Source organism: Macaca mulatta, chromosome 14, assembly GCF_049350105.2.
Source record: "Macaca mulatta isolate MMU2019108-1 chromosome 14, T2T-MMU8v2.0, whole genome shotgun sequence".
NCBI classification, from domain to species: domain Eukaryota; kingdom Metazoa; phylum Chordata; class Mammalia; order Primates; family Cercopithecidae; genus Macaca; species Macaca mulatta.
In genome coordinates, this window is record NC_133419.1 from 21306325 (window position 1) to 21325532 (window position 19208).

Below are 19208 nucleotides of genomic sequence, written 5' to 3' on the forward strand. Positions count from 1 at the left end.
ACACACGGGCGTTTGCATTAATTCCAGCGGTGTGTCCTGAGCCTTTGCTCACAGCAGGCGAAGGCCCCAGCTCCAGACCCCAGCAGTACATCTGGGAGGCCCACTCTGATCAGCTCACAGTCTAGGGAGGGAGAAGGCCCATGAGCTGCTGCTGTAAAGCGGAGGATTCAGTGTTTAAGAGGCAAGGGTGGTCAGGGAGGAAGAAAGGTGACCCTTGGCTGAGCCTCGAAAGCCTAGGAGAGGAATTCACAGCAGAAGAAATACAAAAAATAAAAGGTTCCATAGTTAAAAAAAAAAGAAAGAAAAAATAAAAAGGAAAGGCAAGATCTCACTTTCATCCATCATGCTGGCAAAGATTTTAAAATGACCAAAATGACACTCTAATGACCATTATTGGCTGTGAAGTGGGAGCGGACACTGCGGCAGCTGAGGACATTACATGTTTCTGGAAGACAGCTTGGCCATGTTTCCCAGAGCCCCTCAGATGTGTGGAAAATTGAACCCCGTATTTCTAGGTCTTGGAGCTTCTTCTAAGGGAATCGCCATGCATGTATCGAAAGATTTAAATCAGAGACCTGCTATGATTTCAAACAAGTAGAAACCTGTGAGCCCAACAGAAGAGGATGGATTAAATAAAACAGCCATTGTTTTCACTAAGGCAGATCACCTGAAGTCAGGAGTTCAAGACCAGCCTGACCAACATGGCAAAACCCCGTCTCTACTAAAAGTACAAAAATTAGCCAGGTGTGGCTGGCGCCTGTAATCCCAGATACTCGGGAGGCTGAGGCAGGAGAATAGCTTGAACCCAGGAGGTGGAGGTTGCACTAAGCCAAGATGGCAGCACTGCGCTCCAACCTGGGAGACAAAAGTGAGACTCTATCTGGAAAAAAAAAAAAAAAAAAGTTTACAAAGTAATGTGTTCTCTGTGTGTGTGTGTGTGTGTGTGTGTGTGTGTGTGTGTGTGATTTTCTTTTGGTCTGTCTTGATTTTTTTAAAATCTTCCATACAGAACATAGATTACTATTTGTAAGGGGAAAGAAAAGTCACAAAAGTTACAGAGAAAGCTATCTGGGTGAAAGTAGTAGTTAGCCACAGACAGGAGTGGCAGAGAGACATGGTAGGTAGAAGGAAGGGTGCCCGCAGGAGTGCGGAAGCCTGAAGTCGCTCATGCAGTGCGCTGCGGAGTGGAAGCAGGTCTGTGAGACTCAAGCTAGATGGAAGGCTGGGGTGTAAGTCCCTGAGTCAGGTGGGACCAGTCCTGCCTTCGGGACCCTGAATGCCTCATACGCCTGATGTACAGGGTTGGCAGATTTAGCAAAAAGCAAGCAAGCAAACAACAAAACCAGGTTGCTCAGTCAAATCTGCATTTGAAATAATAATTTGTAGGGTAAGTATTTCTTGTGCCATATTTGGGATATACTTATATTGTTTAAAGTATTCACAGTTTATCTAAAATCCCAGTTTAACCGAGTCTCCTGTATTATTTCTGGCCATTCTAAGGAGGGATCTGGGAGCCAGTGAAAGGCTACAGAGAAGGCCATGACATGACCGGCTGTGTATGTTTTAGACACTCTCTGGTTGTATTTGAGGGTGGTGAGCCTGAAGGTGGAGAAACCCCTCAGGAGGTCGGGACTGAGCGTCACCCTGAGCGTCACTGGGATCCATCATGGTCCAGAGGTCTGAGTTGCAGGGGCCCAGTTTGTGACGACGGTGGCCAATCCCCACGGCGAAAAAAGGGCCTTTCTCGGAAGCTTCCCTAACCTTCCTCCAGCCCATTCCAAGTGGTGCTTGTCTCTTGCTTCCCATAATCCCACAGCACAGAGCCCAGCCTGCTCTCAGAGCATGCACCATCCAGGATTCTAATCACTGGTTTCAGGTAACGTTTCAACCTCTTCCTGGGAGAACAAATAGAAAATTAATTCGGACCAGCCCTGCCCCCTGACAAAAAATAAATAAATAAATAAATAAATAAAAGAAACAAAATTAACCCATAGATCCATATTGCCACTTCTGGAAACTTGTAGTGTTTTCTGAGGACAAATGCTCCACTCCCTTCCTCTTTTTTGGTCAAAATGAGATTTATTTGATATAAATTGAACATCTTTGCATGTGTTAAAACACTATGCTTTCTTAGCATCAATTTCATTCATTTGTTCATCAAATGTTTACTGAGTATCTACTGCATGCCAGCTATGCTACTAGGTGTTACATAGCAGGGTAAACAAAGCACACATGCTCAGATATACTCCCTGCTCCATGGGAGGGAGAGAGAGAGACAATAAACAAAGGGAAAACAGAAGAACAAATAAATACATAATATTGGCGCGGTGGTCCATGCCTGTAATCCCAGCACTTTGGGAGGCCAAGACGGGTGGATCATTTGAGGCCAGGAGTTCAAGACCAGCCTGGGCAACATGAGGAAACTCCATCTCTACTAAAAATACAAAAATTAGCGGGGTGTAGTGGCTCATGCCTGTAGTCCCAGCTTCTCAGGAAACTGAGGCCTGAGAATCACTTGAACCTAGGAAATGAGGTTGCAGTGAGCTGAGATCGAACCACTGCACTCCAGCTTTGGTGGCAAAGCGGGACTCTGTCTCAAAAAAAAAAAGAAATAGCCTGCAGAATAAAGACTATCGGGAAGGATCTTCCGTTTATGGAAACATCATCCTTTATTTAACCAATCCCCTATTGATGAATATTTTGATTACTGTCGGTTTTCCTGCATATTAAACAATGACATGATGAACTTTCTCTCTAGTGAATTCTTACCATTATTAATTTAGAATAATTTTTTTTTGAGACGGAGTTTCATTCTTGTTGCCCAGGCTAAAGTGCAGTGGCACGATCTCAGCTCAGTGCAACCTGCGCCTCCCGTGTTCAAGCGATTCTCCTGCCTCACCCTCCCAAGTAGCTGAGATTATTGTAGAGACAGGGTTTCACCATGTTGGCCAGGCTGGTCTCAAACTCCTGACCTCAGGTGATCCACCACCGGCCTCTGCCTCTGAAAGTGCTAGGATTACAGGCGCAAGCCACTGTGCCCAGCTGTAAAACATTTTTTGGTGTACACTTTTATGAGTTTTAACACACTCATGTATAGATTCATGTATTCACTGCCACAGTCATGATACAGAATAGTTCCATCGCAGCAGTGCAAGCCCCTTGTGGACAAACTTTCTCCCTCCTGCTGTGCCTGGCAACCAGCGATCTGTTGCCTAGAGTCCCCGTAGTTTTGCCTTTCCCAGAATTCATGTGCCAGCTGAGTGAAGTTGCCCTTTATGTAAATTTGAGACTGGCTTCATTTACAGACCCTAAGGCCACCCTTGAGATTCATCCATGTCATTGTTTGTCAACAGTTCTTTCTTTTCACTGTGGAGTCGATCCGTGGCCTGGATGGACCACAGCTTGCGTTTTTCCATTCCCCTGTCAAAAGACACTTGGGGTGTTTCCATTTCGGGGTGATTCTGAATAGAGCTGCTGCAGACATTTGCCTATGGGTTTGGGTTTCTCTCCTCTTAAAATAAGCCATTATTTCTGTAGGGTAAATACCTAGGAGTGGGATTGCTGGGTCATGAGGTCAGTGTTAGTTTAACTAGATAAGACACCGCCCAAGTGTTTCCGCCGTGAGGGATGGGAGTTCCGGGTGCTCCACACATCGCCGTAACTTGGCATCATCAGGTCTTCTTATTCCCACTGTGATAGGCACATAGTGGTATCTCATTGTGCTTTTAATTTGCATTTCCATAGCGGGTAATGAGGTTGAACATCTTTCATGCTTATTTTCTCCCTGCATATCATCTTGGGTGAAGTGTCTGCTAGAATATTTTGCCCGCTTTTTGTTAAATATTACTATTAACCACACTCCACACTTTATTCAGATTTCACTGGCTTCCCCCTATGTCCTTTTACTGTTCCAGCATCCCATGCGGAACACATTGATAACACTTAGTCCTCATGCCTCCTTGGCCTCCTCTAGTCTGGGGCAGTTTCTCAGACTTTCCTTATGTCGAGAGCATTTCAGGGCTTGGGTTGGTGGCTGTGGGTGAGCAGGATGGCCTGTGCCACTGGCTAGCCTGAGGACTGCCATTCCACCCCACCCTCTGCTGAAGACTGGCAGCCCCTTGAGGGCCGGGACACTGTTTGTCTCTGCAAACAGCTGTGCCCCGTGCATGTGTGCTGAAATCTAAGCCCAGTCACTACTACCCCTTTGGCATTATTTATTGGGACTGGAGCTAAATTAGGGACATCCAAGTTGAGCTCTGGACAGACCCCAGTGGCGGATGCGGTAGGGTGGGGACGTGATCAATGGCTAACCTTTAACCTCCGCCCTCACCCCCACAGGACTGTTTGGACAGCAGTGGGTTTAGTCAGTGCCCTTTCAATAGCATGAAAGGGCCTCACGCTGGCCTGTTTTTTTTTAAGGAGATTACATCGTTGTGTGCACTCCGCCACAGGGTGTGTGGGGCCAGCTCACCCGAGAACAGAGTGAGTGGCATGTCCCCCACAAAGCAGATGTTTGGAGGAAAAATAGATGTAATCAAAACCATGGAGGATAAAATGACTGAGACCCCGTACGCCATATGCATGGGCCTGTGCACAGCTCCACGCAGGTCCACACCACCCATGTCCGCCCCCACCCATGGGGATCTGCACCCACACACAACCACCCACATCCCACTTGTGTGCCTGCACTTGACCACACAAGCATGCGCACTCCACAAACCTATCTACAAGCAAATACACATATGCTCCCCATATCCACTCACAACTGCAGACTTGTGCTACATGCCCCCGGGTTTACATCTGTGCACACAGATGCTGCCAGCACCCTCTCCCTAAAATGACTCTAGAAGGTCATTCTTTAAATCACGGCCAAAAAAAAAAGAAAGAAAGAAAAAAGAAAAATCAGTCACCTTTGGAAATCTCTCAAGGGTTTTCCTGTTTTAAAAAGGTGAAACAGGCCAGAGTGATGCCATTGGGTTGAACCAGGACAGGTGGGTAGAGGTTAAGGGAATGAAGCAAGGCTTTCCACTTCATTCATTTCTCCAGCTGAAATCCAACAGCCAGGGGTTCCCAGTGCTAGAATAGGCAGCTTCCAGAGGTATGGGGGTCCTCCGAGGGGGAGTTCCAGTAGAGGTTGAAAGGCTCAGTGGCTCCTGATTGAGAATATAACCTTGAACTGAATGCTTCCTGCTTCATCAAAAGCAGTCTATGGCAATAATGCTGACCCAGGATTGTTTGAAGAGCATTGGATAGCATGATGGCCACACTGCGTGCACAACACCCGCCGTGGGGCAGGCATTGCTCTTGGTGATGTAGGTTCACTACTTGATTGATGGCTCTGAGTAGTCAGGGGTTTACTTCCAGATCAAGACTGGGAAGCTGCAGATTGGGGCTACATTGTCTTGGACCCCATAGTCTCAGCCCTGGGACAAACCCATCATGGGAGGGGTGTCAGCATAGAGCCTTTCTAGGTCCACAAGGAGCTGCTCCAGGGAGGCTGTGAGAAGTCCAACCCCTGGCGGGTGGCCTGGGCCCAGGCTGGGCACTGTTGCTGCTCAGCCTCATGCCAGCACAAGGTGCCCCAAGGCTCTGAAGAAGGCTTGCCCAGCATCCAGGCAAACTGAGAGCTCCCTGGTGGTCTTCCTACCCCAGTGTGGCTGCAGGGTGGGTGTGGAGCCAGGTCCTGGCAGATCCTGGACTGGGTTTCTGTACCTTGGTTTCACTTCTGGAGCCGCCCCCATGAAGCCCATCTCCGCTTCTCCTTCTGTCCCCTGCTCGCTGCATGGAGACATCACTCAAGGTCTGTCTGGGTCTTTCTTCTCCCCTGTCTCCCTCAGTGACCTCTGCTGTTTGTGCGGTCAGCCTTGAATGGTGGCATTTGTCATTGCATGCCCCTTTTCAGTGTATCCCACCCAACTTTCTCCCCAGTGGGTAGGAGGATGAGGCGGTTGGTTCATTTACTCGACAGACATTTTCTGCACATGCTTTGTAGAACATCGGCTCACCAAAGGTGCACAGTTACCTGGACAGAGCGAGAGCTCAGTGATGTTTGTTTGTTAGAAATTGTTCATTTATTCCTCAGCAACCTCTTACTGCATCTCTGCCACCTGACCTATCCTGTGCTGAGCCTCAGGCTGAGAAGGGACAAACGGCAGGAAGCCCCAGCCCTTGGGGAACTGACATTCTATAGGAGGAACTGGACATTCAGGACTGGATGAGATACGAGTCACCTAACACAGGCATTCAGTAGAGAGGGTGAGCAGAGGACAGAAAACAGTCACAATCTGGGAGGGCTTCTTGGAGGAGCTGGTGCTTCACTGGATCTTGGAGGTCAGTTGGAAGGAGGGACATTCCAGGCAGGGACCCGAGATGGGGACTTGGGGGACCAAGGTCTGTGGTTTCCTTTGGTCAGGAACAATCAGCCTGAGCTGTGGGACCTCTGTTTTCAGCATCCATCTTGTTGAGGAGGGCACCTCGCAGGGAGTCCGATCTGACCAGCACCCAGGCCTTCGGCCACCACCCTGACTCTCTAGCTAGCCTGGGGTCATCTCCCAGGAGAGCGATCTGCTGGCTTTGCCCAGGGTCCGGCCCCACTCCCTGCCGCCCTCTGTCTCACACTGGCCGGAGAAACGCAGGGCTGCCCGAGGAACAGCAGTGGGAACTGCAGAAGGAAGGGAGACTCAGAGGGGTGGCAGTATACTCCCAATGTCCGCAGGGACAGGGCTGTCATGGGGAAGGGTGCTGGGAGGTTAGAACTGGAACCAATGAGCCAGACCTACAGGAGACAGACATGGGCTGGGTCTAAGGACGAATGGTCCAGCTGTCCGGGGGGCAGTGAGCTCCCTGCTACGCTAGACTGGAACCAGCGCCGGGTGGGGATGCTGCAGGGTGGCGGGAAGTGGACATAGAGGCCTGAGCTTGGGGTCTTAAGACTGAGACTCTGAGAGGGCCGTGCTTGTCATTCTGACCAGTTGAGTGGAGCCGCAGAACTTTGGGGAATTTTTCTTTGTTGTCTAAATGAGGAATCCGGCCTCAGGATTTAAAGCAAGCTGACTCAAGACAGGTTAGAAGGCTTGCTGCCTTCTTCCTTGAGGAACCAGGAGCAGCACTTCCCTGAATTCCTTCCATCTCCGACACAGGCACACCCTGCCCCTCTCCTCCCCTCCCCAGGTCCTCAGGGACAGTCCCGGCTGCTGGTGAGCAAGGGAGGAAGGAGGAGGAAGGACCCTCAGCCACCCCGCTGTCCCTATTTGTAGGTGAGACTCCAGAGGTGAAATGGGTCATCTGAAGTCCCAGGCAGAGTGGGGGCCGAGGCCAGGGCTTCCAACTCTTGGGCTGGTGGTCTTCGCACACGCTGTACCACCTCTATCTCTCTGCCTGTTCACTTAGTCTCAGTGGGCAGCTAGAGGTTGACAAAACTGGACCCTTACTTGTCACCATGAAGACTGGACCTTCCACCACTTCCCCTGAGAGGCCGAGAGCTGGCTCCGTGCTGAGACGCTGCCCCCAGGCCACATCCTCACTCCCTCATCCTCAGGGGCTGGTCTTGCTCCCCACAAGATGGGCAGAGCAGGACGCCTTGGTCATGTGAGGCCCCTGGGTTCCTTCTGCCCCTACCTCTCTCCCTGGGAATAGGGCCTAAGACCCTGGGGGAGGGAGTAGAGGGCAGGCCAGGAGCTGAGAGGCTGTGCTCTGTCCGGAATTGGGGCGTGTTCCCTTCTCTCTCTGGCCTCAGTTTCTCCCCAGTTAAAACTAGGAGTTCAGGCTGGTCCGTACCAACTCTAGGTTCCTGTAACATGGAGCTCCCATTGCTGTGCAGGCTGGTCCCCATCCCCAGCAAGGGTCCGTGGGGCTGTGAGATGGGGCCTGGGGACCGGGGCTCAGGGCTCAGTGCTCACCTCCCTCAGCCCCTCATCTGGCTTCCAGGACATTGCAAAACAGGGATGGTTATTTTTGGTAAGGCTGGGTGGGGTTTCTTTAAGAAAAAAAAAAACCAACCTAAAACATAAAATGTATTTGTCTGCCAGGAAGATAAATATCTTTGCTGAAAGCTCTTGGCCCAGCTGCCAGCTGCAGTTTGCAGAATACTGTGAAGCTGTGGCTGTCTCCATGTGCCTGGGCTCACACGGTGTCATGCATGATGCCACTGGGCCGGTCGTGCACCCCCATGGCGTCTGCACTGCCCGTGGCCCTCAGGAGCAGCCACCTGAAGCTGCTTCCAGGCCTGCTCTGGGCACTCACCTCTATGCCCTTTCCTTGATGCCTTGGAGAGGGAGGTGAGAATGCCACAGGCCAAATGTCCCTCTCAGCTTCCCCAGTGTGCACAGAAAGCCAGGGATAAGACTGAGTCTGAAGCCTCAGCCCTCAGGATCTGGATGGAGTCAGAAGACCTGGACTACAGGCATCATTCTGATGCTTAATGCCCATCCCCTGGACCTATTTCCAGGAGAAGAAACCGAGGGTCAGCGTGGTTGATGCTCACATCTACCACACACGCTTGTTGTGATGATCAAAACTTGTGCATGCGAAAGGTCGTGTCAAATGCTCCCCACACATCTTAGGAAGTGTGTTCGTTCTTTTACTCAAGAAGTTCCTTTTCCCCAAGTTACAGACAAGGAATGCGGCTCTCGAGTTGCTCACACCCACATCTGTAGACACCCAGTTGGCTGCCCTTCCCTAGGCATCTGTGCACGCACTGCACATGCTCCTGCGCCCAAGGGCCTGCATGCTTGGAGGACTTCTCCAGGGCCAGAGTCCTCTAATGTTCACAGGGTCTGTGGGTTTGCAAGTCCGGACTAGAAAGGTGAATATCAATAATGGCAAAACTACCTAGCTAGCACTCTAGCCTCTTTATTTCCCACAGCTACCCTATGAGGAAGATCCTATAAGGATCTTCATCCCCATTTTATACAGGGGGAAACTGAGGCACACAAAGGGTAGGTAAGCTCTCCTGAGCACAGAGCTGGGGAGTCACGGCCATAGGATTCATAGCAAGGCTAAAGAGTCCATGCCCTAAACGAGAGTCCTTAGCCTGCAGGCTGTGGACCAGTATCGGTCCATGGCCTGTTAGTAACCGGGCAGCACACAGGAGGTGAGCGGCAAGTGAGCAAGCATTACCGCAAGTTCTGGCTCCTTTCAGGTCACTGATGCCATTAGATTCTCACAGGAGCGTGAATCCTACTGTGAACCATGCATGCGAGGGATCTAGGTTGCATGCTCCTTACGAGAATCTGATGCCTGGTGATTTGAGGTGAAACAGTTTCATCCCCAAGCCATTCCCCACCACCACCCCTTCCATCCATGGAAAAAATTATCTTCCACAAAACCAGTTTCTGGTGCCAAAAAGGTAGGGACTGCTGTCCTAAACCCTCTGCCAGGAGGTGAGTGTGTCTGCCCAGGAAGCTCACCGGGCTGTGTGGTGGTAAAGTGGCTTCCCGCCTCACTCTCCCACCCCAGCCTCCACCTCTTCTTCCTTGACCTGTATGGGTTGATTGGTCCTTGCAGTCCTGAGCTCCTAGGAATGTGCCAGGGGGGTTCCATCTGCTAGATGCAGTGACTGGGAGCCGTGCTCATGTACACCCACCCAGGCCCGGGGTCAGCGTGCTGGGGATGAAGGTGCCTGGGCAGCCTCAGTAAGCAATGTGCAGGCGCTGCTTGTAACAGGAGATGTGGCCCATGCCTCGATCCCGTGCACCCCCAAGGAAGAAAGACCCTTCTCTTGAACAATAGGTGAGACCAGCGTGCAGGGTTGAGGGGCGGGCAAGGAGGTGTTGACCCCTCAGCACTGGACTCTTGGGGCAGAGTCTCCAGCTCCTGCTGAACTCCTGGTGGGACTAGGCCAGGAAAGGAGGGGCACTCCTGTCTGCCTCAGTGCTGGGTCCTCCTCACCCCAAGCCCCACTGGGCCAGACATGGCTGCTGAATGAGTTTCCCTTCCACCCAGGGAGGCCATGGCACTGGGGTCAGAATTCTCGGGACCCAGAAAAGTCCTGATGAAGGGAATCCCTCTAGAGAGAGGAGCTCAGGGTCAGTGAGGTGGGGACTAAAGGTCGCAGAAGTCAGATTGACTGACTTGGGTTCACATAACATTGGTGCCGAAAGGGACCTAGTCTAAGATGGTGGCAAAGAGGCTCAGAGAGGGGAAGAGATTTGCCCAAGGTCACACAGCATGTTAATGGCAAGCCAGAATTAGAAGCCAAGTCTCCTGACCTTGCATCCAATGAGCTTTAAGAGGAAAAAGGCAGGGGGTGGCTACCCAAGTGCCCCCCAACCAACGTCCCCCTTCTTTTGCTTCGTTCAGCCATTGGTTTCTGACTTTGTTTCCTCCCCCCTCAGCTAAAGAAAGCTCCCTGGGTGAGCCAGAGTTACCCCCCGACTCTGACACTGTGGGGATGGACAGCAGCTACCTGAGTGTCAAGGAGGCTGGGGTGAAGGGGCCCCAGGACCGGGCCAGCTCAGACCTCCCCAGCCCACTGGAGAAGGCCGACTCGGAGAGCAACAAGGGCAAGAAGCGGAGGAACCGGACCACCTTCACCAGCTACCAGCTGGAGGAGCTGGAGAAGGTCTTCCAGAAGACCCACTACCCAGACGTGTATGCACGAGAACAGCTGGCCATGAGGACAGACCTCACCGAGGCCCGTGTGCAGGTCAGTGAGGGCCACCTGGGAGTGAGGCTGGTAAAGCAGAGCCTGCCCCTGGGCTCTTGGCTGCAGCTGGGGTCTCCTGACTGCCCACCAACCACACCATGGCTTTCCTTACCTCAGTTCATTGTGAGCCTGAGAGTAGGGGCTCCTAGCATGCCCCTCATGCCGCTGTCCCAACTAGAGCAACTCTGCTTTTATCCTCTTTAATATTGGGCTTCTGTACTGTGGGAGGGGGCAAAGGAAGGAGGGCCCCCAGAAGAAGGGCAGGAAGGCTGCTGCTGGCTGTTTCTGGGCTTTACACTGTGTGAGAATCCTGGCTTTTTCACAGAGAAGGGTTACTGGTCCCTGCTCTGGAAGGCCTATATCTTGGACAGGAAACAGGACAAACATGAAGATAATGTCTACAGCATCACAATGGGCAGAAACAGAGAACAGTTTAGCTCTTCCTTCTGCCTAGATGGCTGCCTCCCCCTCCATTTTTCAGGTCCCAACTCATACCTCCTCTGACAGGTCTTCCTGACCACCATGGCTAAAGCAGCAGCCCCCCTACTACCAGTCAACAACCAAAACACCCACCCAGTACAATACAGTGGAACCCAACACACTCAACCCAACTCACTGCAACCCAATGGAACACAACCCAATAGAACTCAACTCAACACAACACAATGGAACTCAACATACTCAACCCAACTCAGTGCAATCCAACACAACACAACACAACACAACCCAACACAACCCAATAGAACTCAACTCAACCCAGCACAACACAATAGAACTCAACACACTCAACCCAACTCAACCCATTCCAACATAACACAGCCCAATATAACACACTCCAGTGGAACTCACCCTAACACAATGGAACCTGACACACTCAACCCAACTCAGTGCAACCCAATAGAACTCAACCCAGCCCAACCCAACACAACCCAGTAGAACTCACCTCAACCCAACACAACACAATGGGACTCAACATACTAAACCTAACACAACCCATTCCAACACAACCCAATATAACACATTCCAATGGAACTCAACCTAACACAACACAACACAATGGAGCCTGACACACTCAACCCAACCCAACATAACACAACCAAACCAGCTCACTTTTTGCTACACTGTCCTATTTTATCTTCTTAAAACTTTAATTTTTTGTTTGTTTGTTTTCTTTTTAGAGACAGGGTCTCATTCTGTCACCCAGGCTGGAGTGCAATAAGACGATTATAGCTCACTGCAGCCTCAAACTCCTAGACTAAAGTGATCCTCCCACCTCAGCCTCCCAAAGTACTAGAATTATAGGCATAAGTCACCACGCCTGGGCCCATTTTATCTTCTGGGTATTTTAGTTTATTTTTTTAAAGAGACTGGGTCTCTCTCTGTCACCCAGCGTGGAGTGCAGTGGTGTGATCATGGCTCGCTGTAGCCTTAACTTCATGGGCTCAAGGGATCCTCCCACCTCAGCTTCCTGAGTAGCTGGGACCACAGGCATACACCACCATGCCTGGGATAAGATTTTTTATTTTTTTGTAGAGATGGGGTCTTGCTAGGTTGCCCACATTGGCCTCAAACTCCTGGCCTCAAGTAATCCCTCACCTCAGCCTCCCATAGTGCTGGGATTATAGGTATGAGACACTGTGCCCAACTCGTATTTTGTCTTCTTTCTAGGATTTTTGACTGGCTTAAGTTATTTTACTCGTTTGTCCCCTTCCACTAAACTGTGATTTCCTTGAGATCAAGCACTGATTGTTCATCACTGTATTCCCACCAATTAGAGAAAGCCAAATGCAGAGCATCAAGGCTAAAAAATAAGTATCCATGGATCAATCAACCCCTGTCCAGAGAGCTGTGTCTCCCCCACCAGCATGAATTCACAGCAAAGAAAGGATCAGAAAGAAAAGACCCATGAGTAGCCAAAATACAGGCGACAAAATTCACACACTCAAGTTTAAGTTTCAATTTAACACAAAATAAATGTCATAATCAGTCTGCTTTTCCAACCCAAAGCATGTTGGAAATAGCAAATAAAGTGTTGCCATATAGCAGTTTTTCCCTCTCCAGTGGGCCAGAAAAATTAACAGCTTTAGAACAAAGAGGAATCTTTTTTTTTTTTTTTTTTTTTAATCAGCAAAGCGCCATACAGCTCAGTGGGCTGGGCCCCTCCATGTAAGGAGAGAGATGCCCCAACCCTGACATCCTCAGCAGGCCCCAGGGACTCTTGCATTAATTCACGAAAGCATCTTCAGCAGCCTTGTTCTAAGGCGTCAGTAAAAGGTTCATCCATTACAACCATGTTCTGTTTAAGAAGGCAGAGCCATCTCTAATAGAGTCTACAAACTTTTTCTCCAAAATGGCTGGTGTGGAAAAGGACTAGTGGTGATCAGTAAATATGTAGCTGTTCAGAAACTACAGCTACCAGAAGTGATGCTGAAGAGCTGCATGGTTGAGTTGCTTTAAGTTCCCTGAGGGCAGGTTGCCTTTTTTTTTTTTTTTTTTTTTTGAGACAGGGTCTCACTGTGTCACCCACGTTGGAGTGAAGTGGTGTGATCTTGGCTCACTGCAGCCTCCGCCTCCTGGGTTCCAGTGATTCTCATGCCTCAGCCTCCCTAGTAGCTGTGACTACAGGCATATGCCACCACACCCAGTTAATTTTTTGTATTTTTTGATAGAGACGGAGGTTTCGCCATATTGGCCAAGCTGGTCTTGAACTCATGACCTCAAGTGATCCACCCGCTTTGGTCTTCCAAAGTGTGCTGGGATTACAGGTGTGAGCCACCATGCCCGGCCCAGGTTGCCTTTTTTTTTTTTTTTTGACAGAGTCTTTTTCTGTCACCCAGGCTGGAATGCAGTGGTGCGATCTTGGCTCACTGCAACCTCTGCCTCCCGGGTTCAAGCGATTATCCTGCCTCAGCCTCCCGAGTAGCCAGGATTACAGGTGCACACACCACACCCGGCTAATTTTTGTATGTTTCGTAGAGATGGGGTTTCACCATGTTGGCCAGCTGGTCTTGAACTCCTGACCTCAGGCCCAACTCAGCCTCCCAAAGTGCTGGGATTACAGGCATGAGCCACTGCACCCGGCAAGGCTGCCATTTTATCCCCCTCCAGTGCCTAATGAATGTTTGAGGAAGGACAACAGGGCAGCTGGGGTTTCCTGTGAATCCGGAAGCCCTCACACACCCAGATCTCATTTGAATTTGGACAACCAGCCACTCACATGACCTTACATGCCTGAGTTTTGACAGGAATCCTAGCATCTAGCCTGATCTCCAGCAAATGGACTGGGGAGGACCCACCGGTGTAGGTAGAGAAAGGGGCATGGCTGGTTATGGGACAGCCCGGTAAGTGCTGTGTTGGTGTAGGATAAACCAGTTCATTTTCTGTGCAGTATGTGTATATATTTGTGTTTGCATATGTGGGTTGCATGTGTGCTTCCTAACAAACATATGGGAGTGCCCGGGAGTAGAATTCACTAAGTACTGAAAGAAGAATGACACTTTGAGTACAAAACATGAAAACAAAGGCACACAGAGTATTTTTCAGTTACCATCATACAACTAAAACAGTGTTCTCTGCAGACACACATGCACACACGCATGCACGCGCACACACACACTTATACCTACTTCCAAAATGGAGTTGAGGTAGCTTACAATTAAAGATTTATTTGTTCAATCTAAAAACAAGAACAATGGCATGAAATGCGGAGGTAATGTGGTTTAAAAAAATTTACGCTAAGGTTCATGGTTGCCTGCCTTTGAGCACAAACTTCAACTTGGAGCTTCCTGGCAGCCAAAGCAGAAAGGGAAACTCTGATGTGCTGCATATCTTATCATCTAGTAGGAGGACCATAGAATTATAGAACAGTAGTGCTGGAAATGATCACCCCGTCTTCCCATCTAATAGATGAGGAAGAAGAGGCCCATAGGTGGGAAGTCATAACCTGAAGTTAACAGCAGCCACTCAGTAGCGGCGCCGTGACTGGAATGCAGGACTCCTGAGTCCCAGCCTAGTGCTTCTTTGACTTTAGTTTGCTGTACAAGGACACACGCCAGATTGTTCAGAGGCTCTTCTTTGTATAAAGGCAGCAGGGTGGGTGGGATCTTCATGTGCGTCAGACTTGAAGGGTTGAGCCCTAAGCCTGGCAGTGCCCTGGGGGGGTAAGGGGGTGGTGATGGAACCCCCTTCCTGCCTCTGCTGTGTTTGTTCAGGGCCCATACTCAGCTGGTGGCAAACCAGGTGCCTGGAGCAGAGTGGTGGTCGGGACAGGGACGGGGCATCGGGGGCCCCAAGATGGACTTTTCCTGGGAAGAAGCCTGGGGTTTGGCCCTGCTCCAGGGGGCTGCAGGGGCCTCTCTCCGCTGTCTGGGATTCCAGTCTCTGCAGCTGGTGTCTGAAGACAATAAGACAGAGGCCACCCCGCCCTGGCCCCAGATGGGCTGCGGTTAGCGAGGCCTCCGCCAAGACAGTTGGTTCCTTGCACAGCCCGGTCCTCGGGAGAGGCCTATGCTGAGTAGGCCCAGGCCGGGGTGGTCCTGAGGTGTGACATTCAGACTGGGAGAACAGTGGGGACCTCATGCTTGGCCGTCCTCCTGGGGCTGCACAGGGGAGACAGGCCTGCGGTGCAGAGCTTGGAGGCACAGGAGCAGGCCTGGGGGTTGGTGTGGCATCTGGAAGGGAGCTCTCAGAGCCCCTAGGGCACCAGGGGTCAGAAATGGAAGGACACTCCAAGCCTCAGAACCTGCAGACGTGAGCGTAGAAGGGGTCGTGGGGATACCCTTGCTGCCTCCAATTTACTGGGGAGGATATTGAGGACCGGCCAGGCTCACCTAGCTCATGTCTGGATCTGGGCAGAAGAGCCAGAGCTGGGTACACAGGGTAAGGCCCCAGGACAAAGGAACAGGAGAAGGAGGGAGGAGGTGGGCAGCCCTGCTCCCAGCGGCCGCTCACCCGCCTCTCACCATTTCCATCTTCAGCCCTCAAATAAATCCCTCCGCCTGACCTTCTTCCACTCCTGTTCCAAAGACGGTGCTAGCTCTGCCGGCCTCTCCCCCGCCTGGTCATCTGTCTTCCCCAGATAACCCACATCTCCTCCTCCCTCACACTCAGCTCCAGCGAGCCTGCGCCCCACATTCCACTCCCCCACACGGCTCCTCCCTCCACTCTAGACCCCTTTGCCAGGCGCTGGCCACCTCCTTCCCTCTTCGGGGTCCCTCCCCGCCCATCCCTGGATCCTCTGTTCCAGAGCCTGCAGGGACCTCTTCCACTTCCACGGTCCCACCATGCGGACCTGGAACCCACAGAGACACAAGGGGAACCCCAACAGTCACAGTGACAGAAAGAAAAAGAGAAGCCATCTCTCTACGCGCCTCCAGTGGCTTCTCCCCTCCCCCCAGCTTCCCCCACAGAAAACCCTGGGAGGCTGAGGAAGGAGCGGAAAGACGGAGCTAAGCCTGCAGGAAATTAAACATGAAATGAAAACAAGCTCCTCTGATTCATTCTCTCATCCTGGCCCCAGTCTCCCATCCCAGGCCACTGATAAAGAGGGATCCCATTTCAGCAGCGCAGAGAGGAGACCCCATCTGCCCTTGGCTCCCAGTGGGCGGCCAGGGCCTGGACCCTAGGAATCCCTGGAGGAAAAGGGGCCCTGGGAGGCCAGGGCAGGGGCTGAGACCCCAAGCTTGGGAGAGGGTCCGTTTCTAGGGAAGAGACTTCTCCTCCCCCAGTCAATGTGTGCACACACACACACGCGTGCAGCCACACTAGTGGGTACACTCGTGCACACACACACATGCTTAGGATTAGGAAGGGGAAAGTGAGTTGGTATAGGAGTGGAGAAACACACTAATGCGCACCCCTGCACCCCTGCTCACCCCCACCCTCCTCACAGTAACATGAGATACATTCCCATCTTCTTTGACTTCTCTTTCCTCTAGCAAAAGACAGTGAGAAAGGTCAGGAGCTGTAAAGAAACAAATGGGAAATACTCTAAACATTTTTGGACTGCATTTCCCATCTATCTCCCCAGCTGCGGCTATGAGGCACCATTCGCCACGCAGAAACTGAGGCCGCTGGCAATGCCAGTGCTTCTATGAGCCTGTCTGTTGGCCAGCTACACTGGATGCCCCAAGAGGCCAGGCAGTGTCTGTGGGGAAGCATGTCCACACCTCCTTCTCCCCTCCTTGCAGTGGTTCCTAGGAAGCTCAAAGGCTCTGAGGCAGAGGAATTTTGAGAGCTGACTCCTATATTTAGCTCAGCAGCTGCACTGATCGTGATGGATGGAGAAGTGTTTCCACCTGGAGAGCAGGGACTGGCCCTCAGGAAAGTTGGCTTTCTTGATGCCTGGGCCTGGAAGGGCCTGGCAAGGCTCCTTATGGCTCTAGAGCTGAGGCTGTTGTAATGGCTCTGTTCTCCCGGTCTGCAGCGTGCTGTCTGAGGTGTGCCCACTTGCATCTGAGTCTGCAAAGCCAGCAGGCAGGTGCATATCAAGATGGCAGAAGCCTCCCTCTGAGGAGCACCATGGTCCATTTCTGAATCAGCCTAAAGCCATTCCCGGCCTGGAAGCTGATCCCTCCTCATTCTCCCTCTCTCACCCACCCTGTCCCCATCGCCCCTTCTCCAGATCCTAAGTCATGGGCCAGGGGTAGGGCAGCTTGCTCCTGAGCTTTGGGAAAGTTCTCCGCCTTCCAGAAATGCTTGTGCAAAGGAAAAGGACCCAACACTCCCCATCACCAAAGACCCCAGTGCTCACAGCTGACTCAGAGACCTCCCCTCCCCTCCCAATCAGGCCAACACCCCATCCACCTGAGCTCAGTGACAGGTGGGCCTCTGCTTCCTTTCAGCATCAGGCCACTCTTCTACACAAGATGCTGTAGCGACTGCTTCTACGGACAACACCAAGGGCAAACCGCTTTACTTGGCATTCAAGGCCCCCTGCGATCTGCCTCTGTCTCTCTCTCTCCCACTACTTCCTTCAGATTGACCTCTTTAGGCTTTTGGAGCATGCCTCGCTGTTTCTAAACCCAGGCCTTGGCTTTCCTCCTTTCAGTCAACCATTCAAGGCCCAGCTCCTGTCCCTCCTCCAGGAAGTCTTCCCTGACTGCCTCTGTTGCCCAGCAGAGCCCCCGTTCTCCCACAGGGTCTCATTTCCTTTAACACAGGGAAGTTTTGAGCTGGGAGACTGTTTCCAACAAGAAGGCTGCAGACAGGATGCAGGGAGGAAGGCATTCTGGATCTGGACCAATAGGCCTTGGATAGCCATGAACCTTTTGGAACACTGTGGCAAAACGGTGTGTGACTGTCTAGGAGGACATATCTGGAGGAGCGTTTGTAGCTTTTATCAGCTTCTCCACAGGAGTTTGTGACCCACAGTGGGTTAGATGACTGCTAAGATGACCAGTGACTGATTTCATAGGTGGTGACACTTGGCTGCTCTAGATTCTGAAGCTTAGGAAAATAAAGTTCTGGCTCAGGGTCACGCCCATGGCTCGTGGGGGTAAGACACCTGCCCAGCTCAGAGTGGATGATTCTAGATTGTCAGCTCTCGAGGACAAAGACCAAGGTTGATATTTATGTGTGGCCCCACCGCTTCCCAAACACACTGCAACTGGTGGGGGGCTCAAGAGAACAGTTTGCACTGCCTGAAAGTGAGGCCTCCAGGCTGGCGTCTCACCCTGGTGACGTCGGCTTCTTCGTCTTGTAGGTCTGGTTCCAGAACCGAAGGGCCAAGTGGAGGAAGCGGGAGCGTTTTGGGCAGATGCAGCAGGTTCGAACCCACTTCTCCACTGCGTATGAGCTGCCCCTTCTCACCCGAGCTGAGAACTACGCCCAGGTAAGTCCCACCCTGAACTGCCGCCACCGATCCTCAGCCCCTGGTGCTCTGAGAATGAGCCCCTTGGAGGAGAGCCCAGGTCCCCTGAGATGACTTATGGCTGCAGGCTGCCCTTCCGTCTCATTCCAGGGGTGTGCCTGTTTATACCAGAATGTGGGAGGCCCAGGGTTACTCTATCCAACTAATCATTGAACCAGGCTTGGCTGAACTTTAGGGAAGGGAAGGTTAGGGCAGTGAGAACAGCTCTTTCCTCCACTAGCTTTGGCCACTTTTGCTGTGGGCATCGGAACCAAGGCAGGCAGAAGGCCACCAGGCCCTCAGATACCGCTCGGAGGGTCTCTTCCAAAAGCGAGCTCTGAACTCTCCAGGACTCGTGGCCAAGCTGGAATGAGCTTGGGATTCCGAGTCCGGAGACTTAGGCTGTCTTTCCAGCTCCAGGTCTTTCTCACTTCAGGCAAGTCTCAAGTCTCTGAGCCTCAGTTTCTTCACCTGTACCTTGGACATGGTAAAAGCATCTGCTCAGCTCCGTTGGCAGGCAGTTGTAAGGTCTAAATTCAATCGTGCAAAAGTATTTTGTGAATTGTACAGTTTCAAAAAGCTTGTGTGCCTGCACTCAGCTTCTGGGGCCATGTCCTCCCCTCCCCCCACAGCATTTTCCCTGGGTGTCTGTCAGCCAGTCCCCTGTTCCAGTGTGAGATGCAAGGGAACAGCAGTGTTGAGTCACATCAGGCA

At 51.6% G+C, this 19208-nt stretch overlaps 2 protein-coding genes across 3 annotated transcripts in view; one reads left to right on the forward strand and one right to left on the reverse strand.

Moving 5' to 3' along the window:
- ALX4 (ALX homeobox 4) overlaps positions 1 to 19208 on the forward strand; it is a 49464-nt gene that overhangs the window by 24147 nt on the left and 6109 nt on the right. The window contains exons 2-3 of the mRNA XM_001113643.5: positions 10335 to 10645; positions 18348 to 18476. Of these exons, the coding sequence (XP_001113643.1) occupies positions 10335 to 10645; positions 18348 to 18476 (440 nt within the window). The remainder of the gene's footprint in view (positions 1 to 10334; positions 10646 to 18347; positions 18477 to 19208) is intronic.
- EXT2 (exostosin glycosyltransferase 2) overlaps positions 1 to 19208 on the reverse strand; it is a 198752-nt gene that overhangs the window by 1363 nt on the left and 178181 nt on the right. The window lies entirely within an intron of this gene.